At 46.1% G+C, this 13,494-nt stretch overlaps 1 protein-coding gene across 1 annotated transcript in view; it reads left to right on the top strand.

Moving 5' to 3' along the window:
• SLC26A7 (solute carrier family 26 member 7) overlaps positions 1-13,494 on the top strand; it is a 147,805-nt gene that overhangs the window by 34,208 nt on the left and 100,103 nt on the right. Inside the window, exon 4 of the mRNA XM_038391099.2 lies at positions 7,923-8,033. Coding sequence (XP_038247027.1) covers positions 7,923-8,033 — 111 coding nt within the window. The remainder of the gene's footprint in view (positions 1-7,922; positions 8,034-13,494) is intronic.

The following is a 13,494-nucleotide window of genomic DNA, read 5'->3' as shown; positions in this document are numbered from 1 at the left end:
CAGCCTCCTTTTAAAAACCTCCAGTGAAGGAGCTTCCACAACCTCCCTAGGCAGTCTACCTTTGTCCTACTCTTCTTATAGTTAGGAAATTTTTCCTGGGATTTGAATCTAAATCTGTTACGTTGTAGTTTGAACCTACTGCCTCTAGTCCTGCCTTCTGTGGCAAGAGAGAATAACTTTTCTTCATCTTTTCTATGGCAGCCTATCAAGTATTTGAAAACCACTGTCATGTCCCTCCTTAATCTCCTCTTTTGCAAACTATGTTTGTTTTTGCATTGTATTAGAGAGATGAGTATTTCATGGTGGGAACCCATTTTCAAATGTGGACACTTAAAGTATGTCATTTTGTTGTTCAAATCTGTACTTAGGCATTTCACGTGTCTAAGGGCCAAATTCTGTCCTTGGATATGTGTGTGAAACTCAGGAGGAGTTGTATGTTACCATATTGAAGGGCAAATTTATTAGTGCTTATTTGAGTGTCCCAGATATGGGATTTGGACATCTCATTAGGGCATCCAGATTTGAACAATGGAAAGATGTTTGAAATCAACAAGCACAATCTTCATGCTCATCAGGTTCCCACCAAGGAAGTTCTTTGAATGTATAAGACTTCAGGCAAGATTTATTTAATTTTGCATTGAGAATAGTGGATTGTGAGAGATTTGCAAAAGTCACAAGGTTCATTGTAGACCTGAGATACTGTCGTCTTGTTTTCCTTGTTCTGGGATAATATTTTTATCTTGTGTACCATGATGCCAAAAAGATATGGTGTAACCTTTCTGTCTGAATAGCCATATTTTCAGATGCATATATCCAGATCTGGGAAATTAACTGTAATTCTGACTATCTGACCCTAATTTGCATCTTTGGTGACCCTACATTACTGTCATAGTTGTAGTTTGGAACTGGCACATTCAATATTAATTCTCAAGCCAGGTTAAGATACAGGATTTAGCAGCTTTTCTTGTTCGCACCCAAGTTCATTATTCTATAGCTATCTGCGTTTGCCATCTCCCTGCAATGGTGCCACACGTCGCCAGCTTGTCCAGTGTAGCATACCATGTGATGTGTCATGAAGCCCAGTGATAGCCAGAGACCTCCATTTTAAAAGAAACCCTGGCACATAATGTTATCTTCTGATAATGAGTTAACTAAAGCATGCCACCACAGTATTTATATATTGTATCTGAACCTATTGTTCATTCCTTGTTTGCAGTTCTTCATGTTGGAATAGCCATTCTTTCTTGAAAGCCTTACTTTCACGGCCGTGGAGTTCTCCTTCTATAAAAATAAGGAGGAGCTGGAGTCTCCATTCTTAATTACTTTTCAGTGTGAAGAAGTGCAATACAGTAGTATTATTACCATCTGTTTCCTGCCTTTTGACTACTTTTTGAACCCAACGAATGTATTGTAACAAAGTTGAACCTGAAAAACTAAAATCAGTGAGCAAAATCAAACCATCCTCTCCTCTGTTTGTTAATAAAATGGTTGGAACTTTTATAATACCTTACATCTGAGGATTTCATGCTTAAGAGGGACTTATTAAGCTTTATGACACCCTTCTGATGATATCCATTGCACAGATGGGTAAACTGAAATGTGCAGTTTGTCTGAAACCATAAAAAATCAGTGGCAGAGCCAGGAATAGAATCTAGGATTACTGAGTCCTGGTGACCTAAATGGACATAACAGGACAGACTTTAAAAACAAAACACAAAGGGCTGAATTATACCTACATTGTGCTCCTGCATATAGGGGTGTGAAAAGCACTGTCCAGCAGCAGCAGTTACCTGAGACAGGCAGAATTCCTCCAGGGAAACTGGGGATGTGTGGGTCAAAGTGGCCCCCACGATAGCATTTCCAGAGTTCAGTGCGGACTCTGTTTGTGTGGGCCATCTCTGTTGAGCAGTGAAGAGGAGATGGGTTATGGCTCTTGTTTTTCCTGAATGCTAAACACCTAAGGGTATGTCTACACTACAAAATTAGGTCAATCTTATAGAAGTCGATTTTTAGAAATCGATTTTATGCAGTTGATTGTGTATGTCCCCACGAAGTGCATTAAGTCGGCGGAGTGTGTCCTCAATACCATGGCTAGCATCGACTTACGGAGCGGTGTACTGTAGGTAGCTGTACCACAGTTCCCACAGTCTCCGTTGCCCATTGGAATTCTGGGTTAAGCTCCCAATGCCTGATGGGGCAAAAACATTGTTGAGGGTGGTTTTGGGTACCTGTCGTGAGTCGACCCTCCCTCCCTCCCTCCCTCCGTGAAAACAACGGCAGACAATTGTTTTGCTCCTTTTTTCCTGGGTTACCCGTGCGGCAAGAATGGAGCCCGCTCAGCTCACCGCTGCTGTTGTGAGCATTGTAAACACCTCACACATTATCGTGGAGAACCAGGCTAAGAGATGCCAGCACAAGGACGATTGTGATGAGGACATAGACACAGGTGTTCCTGAAAGCACAGACTGTGGCAACTTGGACACCATGGTGGCAGTGGGACTGGTTCATACATTGGAACATCAGTTCTGGGCCCGGAAAACAAGCACAGACTGGTGGGACTGCATAGTGTTGCAGGTATGGGATGATTCACAGTGGCTGCGAAACTTCCGCATGCATAAGACCACTTTCATTGAACTTCGTGAGTTGCTTTCCCCTGCCCTGAAATGCAGGAATACCAAGATGAGAGCTGCCCTGACAGTTGAAAAGCAAGTGGCAATAGCCCTGTGGAAACTTGCAATGCCTGACTGCTACCGGTCAGTTGGGAATCAACTTGTAGTGGGCAAGTCTACTGTGGGGACTCCTGTGATCCAAGTAGCCAATGCAATCACTGACGTTCTACCATCAAGGGTAGTGACTTTGGCAAATGTGCAGCTCATAGTGGATGGCTTTGCTGCAATGGAGTTCCCTAATTGTGGTGGGACGATAGACGGAATACATATCCCTATCTTGGCACCGGACCACCTTTCCGACCAGTACGTAAACCACAAGGGGTACTTCTAAATGGTGCTGCAAGCACTGGTGGATCACAAGGGACGTTTCACCTACATCAACATGGGATGGCTGGGAAAGGTGCATGATGTTCACATCTTTGGGAACACCAGGCTGTTGGAGCATTTGGAAGAAGGAACTTACTTCCCAGACCAGAAAATTACCGTTGGGGATGTTGAAATGCCAATAGTTATCCATGGGGACACAGCCTACCCCTTGCTCCCATGGCTCATGAAGCCGTACACAGACAGCTTGGACAGTAGTAAGGAGCAATTCAACTATAGACTGAGCAAGTGCAGAATGGTGGTAGAATGTGCCTTTGGACGTTTAAAAGCTCGCTGGTGATGTTTGCTGAGTAGGCTAGACCTCAGTGCAACCAACATTCTCATTGTTACTGCTGCTTGCTGTATGCTCCATCTGTGAGATTAAGGGGGAGAAGTTTCTGGGTGGGAGGTTGAGGCAGATCGCCTAGTGGTCAGTTTTGAGCAGCCAGACACCAGGACGATTAGAAGAGCACAGCTAGGCGCGCTGCTCATCAGAAAGGCTTTGAAAACCAGTTTCACGACTGGCCAGGCTACGGTGTGACAGTTGTATGCGTTTCTCGTTGCTGCAAACCCGCCCCCTTTGTTGACTTTAATTCCCTGTAAGCCAACCACCCTCCCCCCTTCGATCACAGGTGGCAAAGGAAATAAAGTAACTATTGTTTTGAAACCATGCATTCTTTCTTTATTAATTAAAAAAAAGTGAGATAACTGACAAGGTAGTCTGGGTGCTGTGGGGTACAGGAGGAGGGAAGGACAAGGTCACATTGCTTATTGTCGCCACACTACAAATCAAAACTGTTTGAATGACAGCCTTCTCTTGCTTGGGCCGTTTTCTGGAGTGGAGAGGCTGGGTGCCCAGAGCCTCCCCAGCCCCACATTCTTGGGCATCTGGGTAGGAGGATATGGAACTTGGGGAGGAGGGCAAGTTATACAATGGATGCAGTGGGGGTTTGTGCTCTTGTTGGCTTTCCTGCAGCTCCAACAGACGCTTCATCATGTCAGTTTCTCCCCCATTAGCCTCAGCATCACCTCTTGCCTCTGCTCTTTGCACTTACTTAATGCTTTCCTGGCCTCTACCACTGAATGCCTCATGCATTAAGCTGTGTCCTGTCAGCGTGGGAGGACTGCATGAGCTCGGAAAACATGTCATTGCGAGTGAATTTTTTTTGCCTTCTAATCTGTGATAACCTCAGGGATGGAGATGATAGGGGGAAACATTTGTACCTGGGGGAAGATAAAAAGGGAGAGTGAAATTTAAGATGATACATTTCTGAGAACAAAAGGGAGACTTTCACAGTGAATCAAGCAATTCACAGCAGACAGCACATGTGCTTTAGGTACAAGGTCGCATTTTGCCTTTTATATTGAACGCCTACCAGTATGATGATACATCACAACTGGCTGGGCAACAGTATTTGGTTTCCAGGCAGCCATGGTAAGCCTTTTGGTACACGGGGTTGGCTTCATACACCTTCGTAACATGTGGGAATGGTTTCAAACTGCAGCACCAACTTTTCCCATAGCAAGCAATGCCGGTTGGGATTCACATTTAAAAGGAGAGGCTACGGTTTTCAGGTGGATGTGCAGCACACACCTCCCCCCAACCCACCGCGTGACTGTTCTCCGGGATGATCCCTTTTAGCCACGCGCAAACAACCCAGCATGAACGTGGTCATTTTACTGTTCCCTTACAAAAATTCCCCTATTTCAACCAGATGACCATGAATGATATCACTCTCCTGAGACTAACACAGAAAGATAAAGACTGAATGTTGCTTGAATGTGACCAAAACCCAGGACCATTCGCTGCCATGCTTTGTGCTGCAATGATTCCAGACCACTTGCGACTGGCTTGGCGTGGTAAAGTGTCCTACCGTGGAGGATGAAATAAGGCAGCCCTCCCCAGAAACCTTCTGCAAAGGCTTTCAGAGTACCTCCAGGAGAGCTTGATGGAGATGTCCCTGGAGGACTCCTGCTCCATCCCCAGACACGTTAACAGACTTTTTTCCAGTAGCTGTACTGGCCGTGAATGCATCCCAATTCTTCAGGGCAAATGAAACATTAAACACTTTTGCTTTTAAGCCCTGTACTGTACTTGCAAATGTACATTCACCAGAGCTGCCTTCTCCAGCTGCAGGGTCGGGGATCCCGTCATGGGAGGGTATTGGCTCCAGGGTGATGAAAAAGTCCTGGCTGCCGGGGAGGACGGATTCACTGCTTGCCTGCTGCGCATTCTCCTCCTCCTCCTTTTCCTCGTGCACAAAATCCTCCTTCCTGTTGCGTGAGACTCCCCCCTTGCAGGTGTCCACGGACAGTGGTGGGGTAGCGGTAGGGTCCCCCCCCAGAATACCATGCAGTGGATCATAGAAGCGGCATGAATGGGGGCTCTGACCCGGAGTGACCGTTTGCCTCCTTTGTCTTTTGGTAGGCTTGCCTGAGCTCCTTAACTTTCACGCACACTGCTGGGTTTCCCTGTTGTAGCCTCTCTCCACCATGCCCTGTGTGATTTTGGCAAATATATTGGCATTTCTTCTTTTTGATCGGAGTTTGGCCTGCACAGATTCTTCTTCCCATACAGCAATCAGATCCAGTGTCTCCCTTTCGGTCCATGCTGGAGCTGCTTTGCAATTCTGGGGGGACTTCATGGTCACCTGTGCTGCTGAGCTCTCCATGCTCAGAAAATGACATTCAAAATTTCCCGGAGCTTTTCCTGTGTACCTGGCTAGTGCATCGGAGTTCAAAGTGCTGTCCAGAACAGTCACATTGGAGCACTCTGGGATAGCTCCTGGAGGCCAATACCATCGAATTGCATCTGCACTACCCCGATTTGACCCAGCAAGGTCGATTTTGGCACTCCTCCCCTCACCGGGTAGGAGTACAGAAGTTGATTTTAAGAGCCCTTTATGTTGACAGAACGGGGTTGGTTGTGTAGATGCATTCATTTTAAAATCCACCTAACGCAGCTAAATTCGACCTAACCCCGTAGTGTAGACCAGGGCTAGGACTCCTTGTGCCCTGCACACATATTGTTCATGTGTGCTGGACCAAACACAGTCTGGCCACAGTAGTCACAAGTCTCAGATTCAAACCATTTTTGGAAACTGAAAAACAAAGTAAATGCTTGCAGAGTTATGAGAATCTGGTAAATCTGACATTTAACCCTAGATGGTGACAGCTTACTTCCCAGTAGTTAAAGCCTCATTTCCCTCATTAGCACTAAGAGGAAACAAAGTAATACTGTATTTAATCCCATATTGATTGGTAGCTGTGAGTAGCAAATATGTAAACGTCCTACAGCAGGAAGTTTCTTAACTTAGCTTGAGAGTCATTACAGTACACTCCACTAGCCATTACAATTCCTCAGTTAATCCCTCTTGAACTGAGTGATTAAAATCTATTTATTTAAGCATGTGAACACCTATTGAAGGTAAACTGCACAAATTTTGTTTAATCTTAAGACTGATTAATATCCCAAATCAGTAAGTGACTGTAAATGCAGAATAAAAACCAATACAAGGACTATCCCCCATCTGACTTTATACATTAAAATGTATATGTGAAAATTATTATGATTTAAATAGCAGGCCATATTCTGTACTTCCCCTGCAGGAAGGAACTGATAGTATCACAGACACTGAAAACAATACACGAGAACTAAATTCTGTAGAGCAATGTCGAGGTTACCAAAGTAGTTCAGAGTGTGCACTCCAAGCTCTGAAGTATTACTATTTTGTTTTTAAATGTAAATGTTCTGTATTTGTAATTGTCTAGTTTGCACGTGCATACTGTTTTAATGATATTGGATCTTAAACATAAGAAGTTTTGCAGTTCACCTTAGCCAGGATTTATGGACCCATTTCACACACACTGCTTAGAAAATGGACCTCTGATTCTAGCTGTTCAGTAAGGAGTCCATTGTCTATTTCCTTGGAGTTTATCTACACATAAAAGTTGTACCACTTTAACTATAGTGGTTTAGTTTAACCAGTACAACTTCTCTAGAGTGGATGAAGTTATACTGGTATAGTTAATTCCCAAACAGGAAAGGGGATAACCTGTACCTGAATAAAGCACCTTTATACCAGCACAACTGCATACGCAGTAGGAGTTGTACTGGTATAACTATCTTGATTCAAAAAATCACCCTCCTAATTGAAATAATTGTGCTGCTAGAACTTTCAAGCATAGATCAGACTTAAGTAGTCCTCTCCTCCTTCCCCATGCTCCCCTCTTCTTCCTGCCTGCCCCTTTAGACAGAGCAAGCTTTCCTCTTCTTCTGCCTCTTCTGGAGTTTCTGGTGTGTTTCTTTTCACCTCGTGCCTTCTCTTTTCTGTGGACTTTGACCTGCGAATCCTGTCCCGCTGTCCCCAACACGGACATATGAATTGCCATATGAGATCAGTGGCCTATATAGTCCAATATCCTATCTCTGATAGTGACTAATCCCAGATACTTTAGAGGAAGGTGCTGGATAAGGACTCAGGAGACATGGATTCCATTCCCAGCTCTGCTGCTCGCCTATTTAGTGACCTTAGGCAAGTCAGGTCCCTTCTCTGTGCCTCCATTTCCCTATCTGTAAAATGGGGGTAATGATACTGACCTCCTTTGTAAAGTGTTTTGAGATCTATGGATGAAAAGTGCTATATAAGAACTAGGTATTATTAATATATAATTATGGAGAAATCCACCCACAGCAGAAGATTCCTCCAAACCCCATTGCTTAGTGGTTGGTTTATGCCTTAGCTTTTTATAGATGTAATGATCATTGCAGGTAGTTTTAATCCTAGTGTTGAAGCTGTGGACTTTACCCCCGACCAAAACCAAATGTAAAGTAATTTGATATCTTGGTGCAATGTATTGTTTACTAATTCCCATTATCTTTCTCTATAGGGCTGGCCTTTGCTGTTCTGTCTTCAGTCCATCCAGTGTTTGGTTTATATGGATCTCTCTTTCCTGTCATCCTTTATGCTGTTTTTGGAATGGGACGCCATGTTGCAACAGGTAAGTGCCTGGAAACATTTAGGCTCCCATCGTGCAAGTTGCTGAGTGTGTTCTGTGAAATGAGGAGCTTCCTCATCAACTGGTGAGTTCATTGCAAGTTGAAGGTACTAAGTGTCACAGGATCAGTTGGGGGGGAGAGAAAGAGGGAAGTGTCTTAAAACAGATTAACCTGTTCACATTTCTTTGTGCCTTTTCTTTACAGCTACATCTTTTTCTGCTTAAGAAAAGTGTTTTTAAGAAAAAAAAAAGCCTTGTTAAGGTTATACTGGAGCCATTCCTACCACTATAACTGAATACTGCGTCAATACTTCCTTTATAAGTACAGTTCATCAGGGGCTTGTGCACTTTACTATATAAATTTGATGGAAGCTAAAAGTTTAATAGATGAGCTCAGCTAAAGAGAGCCTTTTTAAATAAAACAGGAACAACTAAAAGTTTGACTGTTCCTAAACTATAAAAACACCTCATTATTTCTCACATTGCTAAAACACAACCCCAGTACTTCTTACCAAAAAATACCCTCTCCTTACTACAAATACTTCAATAGAATTGGGATTACCCCTAATCAGATGCTTCTGCTGAGCTGAAGGGTGAAGATGCCCCATTACTTCCATTGTAGAAGCAAGGAACCACTAGGAGTTCCCTAGCTGCCATGCTCGTGATTATGTGGCCTCCTCACCACTGCTTTGAGCAGAGCTACCCACAGTGGCAGGAAGCGTTTCCAAGCTCCTGCTAGATTGACTGCTTTGTGCCCTGAGGGTATGTCTACACTACGAAATTAGCTCGAATTTATAGAAGTCGGTTTTGTAGAAAGCATTTTTATACAGTCGAGTGTGTGTGTCCCCACACAAATGCTCTAAGTGCATGTAGCCGGTGGACTATGTCCACAGTACCGAGGCAACAGTCAACTTCCGGAGCTTTGCACTGTGGGTAGCTATCCCACAGTTCCTGCAGTCTCCACCACCCATTTGAATTCTGGGTAGAAATCCCAGTACCTGATGGGGCTAAAACATTGTCGCGGGTAGTTCTGGGTACATATCATCAGGTTCCCGTTCCCTCCCTCCCTCCGTAAAAGCAAGGGCAGACAATTGTTTTGCACCTTTTTTCTTGAGTTACCTGTGCAGACGCCATACCACGGCAAGCATGGAGCCCGCTCAGCTAACTGTCACTGTCTGTCTCCTGGGTGCTGGCGGACATGGTACTGCATTGCTACACAGCAGCAGTTTATTGCCTTTTGGCAGCAGACAGTGCAGTATGACTGGTCGCCGTCGTCGACATAGTCCTGAGTGCTCTTTTAACTGGGCGCCTGGGCAAACATGGCAGTGACTCAGCCAGGTCATTTCCCTTGTTTCATCTCATGGCGAATGAGTCCTACCGGCAGTACACTGTCTTTTAATTTGCAGCCAGCAGAAGACGATGGCCAGTAGTCATACTGCACCGTCTTCTGCCGAGCACCCAGGAGGAGACGATGGCTAGCGGTCTTACTGCACAGTCTGCTGCCAGCATGAAGTATAAAGATAGATGAAGTGGCTCAAAACAAGAAATAGACCAGATTTGTTTTGTATTCATTTTCTCCTCCCTCCCTCCCTCTGTGAAATCGATGGCCTGCTAAACCCAGTTTTGAGTTCTTTCCTTGAGGTTTTGAGTTCTGTCCTTGAGGCGACCATTCAGTTTCTCGCAAAGCCACCCCCTTTGTTGATTTTAATTCCCTGTAAGCCAACCCTGTAAGCCATGTTGTCAGTCACCCCTCCCTCCGTCAGGGCAACAGCAGACAATCGTTCCATACCATTTTTCTGTGCAGACGCGATACCATGGCAAACATGGAGCCCGCTCAGATCACTTTGGCAATTAGGAGCACATTAAACACCACACGCATTATCCAGCAGTAATGCAGCACCAGAACCTGGCAAAGCGAAACCAGGCGAGTAGACGACATCAGTATGGTGACGAGAGTGATGAGTATATGGACACAGACTTCTCTCAAAGCACGAGCCCTGCCAATGTGGGTATCATGGTGCTAATGGGGCAGGTTCATGCGGTGGAATGCCGATTCTGGGCTCGGCAAACAAGCACAGACTGGTGGGACCGCATAGTGTTGCAGCTCTGGGATGATTCCCAGTGGCTGCGAAACTTTCGCATGCGTAAGGGCACTTTCATGGAACTTTGTGACTTGCTTTCCCCTGCCCTGAGGCGCAAGAATACCAAGATGAGAGCAGCCCTCACAGTTGAGAAGCGAGTGGCAATAGCCCTGTGGAAGCTTGCAACGCCAGACAGCTACCGGTCAGTCGGGAATCAATTTGGAGTGGGCAAATCTACTGTGGGGGCTGCTGTGATGCAAGTAGCCAACGCAATCAAAGATCTGCTGATATCAAGGGTAGTGACTCTGGCAAATGTGCAGGTCATAGTGGATGGCTTTGCTGCAATGGGAGTCCCTAACTGTGGTGGGGCCATAGATGGAACCCATATCCCTATCTTGGCACTGGAGCACCAAGCCAGCGAGCACATAAACCGCAAGGGGTACTTTTCAATAGTGCTGCAAGCACTGGTGGATCACAAGGGACGTTTCACCAACATCAACGTGGGGTGGCTGGGAAAGGTACATGACACTTGCATCTTCAGGAACTCTGGTCTGTTTCAAAATCTGCAGGAAGGGACTTTCTTCCCAGACCAGAAAATAACCGTTGGGGATGTTGAAATGCCTATAGTTATCCTTGGGGACCCAGCCTACCCCTTAATGCCATGGCTCATGAAGCCATACATAGGCAGCTTGGAGAGTAGTCAGGAGCTGTTCAACTACAGGCTGAGCAAGTACAGAATGGTGGTAGAATGTGCATTTGGATATTTAAAAGCATGCTGGCGCAGTTTACTGACTTGGTTAGACCTCAGCGAAACCAATATTCCCACTGTTATTACTGCTTGCTTTGTGTTCCACAATATCTGTGAGAGTAAGGGGGAGACGTTTATGGTGGGGTGGGAGGTTGAGGCAAATCTCCTGGCTGCTGGTTACGCACAGACAGACACCAGGGTGGTTAGAAGAGTACAGGAGTGTGCGGTGCGCATCAGAGAAGCTTTGAAAACCAGTTTCATGACTGGCCAGGCTACGGTGTGAAAGTTCTGTTTGTTTCTCCTTGATGAAATTCCCTACCCCTTGGTTCACTGTACTTCCCTGTAAACTAACCACCCTCCCCACCTCCCTTCGATCTCCACTTGCAGAGGCAATAAAGTCATTGTTGCTTCACATTCCTGCAGTCTTTATTAATTCATCACACAAATAGGGGGATAATTACCAAGCCCAGGAGGGGTGGTGGTGGAGGGAAGGACAAGGCCACACATCACTTCAAAAGTTTAAAACTTATTGAATGCCAGCCTTCTGTTACTTGGGCAATCCTCTGGGATGGAGTGGCTGGAGGCCCTCCCCCCCCCGCGTTCTTGGGCGTCTGGGTGAGGAGGCTATGGAACTTGGGAAGGAGGGCAGTTGGTTACACAGGGGCTGTAGTGGCGGTCTGTGCTCCTGCTGCCTTTCCTGCAGCTCAACCATATGCTGGAGCATATTAGTTTGATTCTGCAGCAGCCTCAGCATCGCATCCTGCCTCCTCTCATCACACTGCTGCCACCTTTCAGCTTCAGCCCTCTCTTCAGCCTGCCACCTCTCCTCCCCGTCATTTTGTGCTTTCCTGCACTCTGACATTGTCTGCCTCCATGCATTCGTCTGTGCTCTGTCAGTGTGGGAGGACAGCATGATCTCAGAGAACATTTCATCGCGAGTGTGTTTTTTTCGCCTTCTAATCTTCGCTAGCCTCTGGGAAGGACAAGATCCTGTGATCCTTGAAACACATGCAGCTGGTGGAGGGAAAAAAAAGGGACAGTGGTATTTAAAAAGACACATTTTTATAGAACAATGGGTATACTCTCTTTCACGGTAAACCTTGCTGTTAACATTACATACATAGCACATGTGCTTTCATTACAAGGTCGCATTTTGCCTCCCCCCCCCACCGCGTGGCTAACAGCGGGGAACATTTCTGTTCAGCCATAGGCAAACAGCCCAGCAGGAATGGGCACCTCTGAATGTCCCCTTAAGAAAAGCACCTATTTCAACCAGGTGACCATGAATGATTTCACTCTCCTGAGGATAACACAGGGAGATAAAGAACGGATTTTGTTTGAACGCCAGCAAACATACACTGCAATGCTTTGTTCTACAATGATTCCTGAGTACATGCTACTGGCCTGGAGTGGTAAAGTGTCCTACCATGGTGGATGGAATAAGGCTGCCTTCCCCAAAAATCTTTTGCAAAGGCTTTGGGAGTATATCCAGGAGAGCCACGAATGCCAGGGCAAATTAATCATTAAACATGCTGGCTTTTAAACCTGGTATAGTATTTTAAAAGGTACACTCACCAGAGGTCCCTTCTCTGCCTGGTGGGTCCGGGAGGCAGCCTTGGGTGAGTTTGGGGGGTGGCTCCAGGTCCAGGGTGAGAAACGGTTCCTGGCTGTCGGGAAAACCAGTTTCTCGGCTTGTTTGCTGTGAGCTATCTACAGCCTCCTCCTCATAGTCTTCCTCGTCCCCAAAACCTGCTTCCGTGTTGCCTCCATCTCCATTGAAGGAGTCAAACAACACGGCTGAGGTAGTGGTGGCTGAACCCCCTAAAATGGCATGCAGCTCATCATAGAAGCGGCATGTTTGGGGCTCTGACCTGGAGCTGCCTCTCTGGTTTTCTGGTAGGCTTGCCTCAGCTCCTTAAGTTTCACACGGCACTGCTTTGGGTCCCTGTTATGGCCTCTGTCCTTCATGCCCTGGGAGATTTTAACAAATGTTTTGGCATTTCAAAAAATGGAACGTAGTTCTGATAGCATGGATTCCTCTCCCCATACACCGATTAGATCCCGTACCTCCCGTTCGGTCCATGCTGGAGCTCTTTTGCGATTCTGGGACTCCATCATGGTCACCTCTGCTGATGAGCTCTGCATGTCACCTCTGCTGATGAGCTCTGCATGGTCACCTGCAGCTTGCCACACTGGCCAAACAGGAAATTGAAATTCAAAAGTTCACAGGCCTTTTCCTGTCTACCTGGCCAGTGCATCTGAGTTGAGAGTGCTGTCCAGAGCGATCACAATGGAGCACTCTGGGATAGCTCCCGGCGGCCAATACCATCTAATTGCGTCCACAGTACCCCAAATTCGACCCAGCAAAACCAATTTCAGCGCTAATCCCCTTGTCGGGGGTGGAGTAAGGAAATCGATTTTAAGAGCCCTTTAAGTCGAAAAAAAGGGCTTCGTCATGTGGATGGGTGCAGGGTTGCATTGATTTAACGCTGCTAAATTCGACCTCAACGCCTAGTGTAGACCAGGGCTAAGAAAGCCTGTTATGAACTGAGGAAGGGAATTGTATTCATCAGGTTGGACCACCATGAAACTCCACTGTGGGAATGGTGGCCTCCCAGTGACCCTCGGAGACCGG

Source organism: Dermochelys coriacea, chromosome 2, assembly GCF_009764565.3.
Source record: "Dermochelys coriacea isolate rDerCor1 chromosome 2, rDerCor1.pri.v4, whole genome shotgun sequence".
In the NCBI taxonomy this organism is placed as follows: Eukaryota; Metazoa; Chordata; order Testudines; family Dermochelyidae; genus Dermochelys; species Dermochelys coriacea.
The sequence above is the reverse complement of the archived record's forward strand: the minus strand, read 5'-3'. Positions and strand labels throughout refer to the sequence as shown.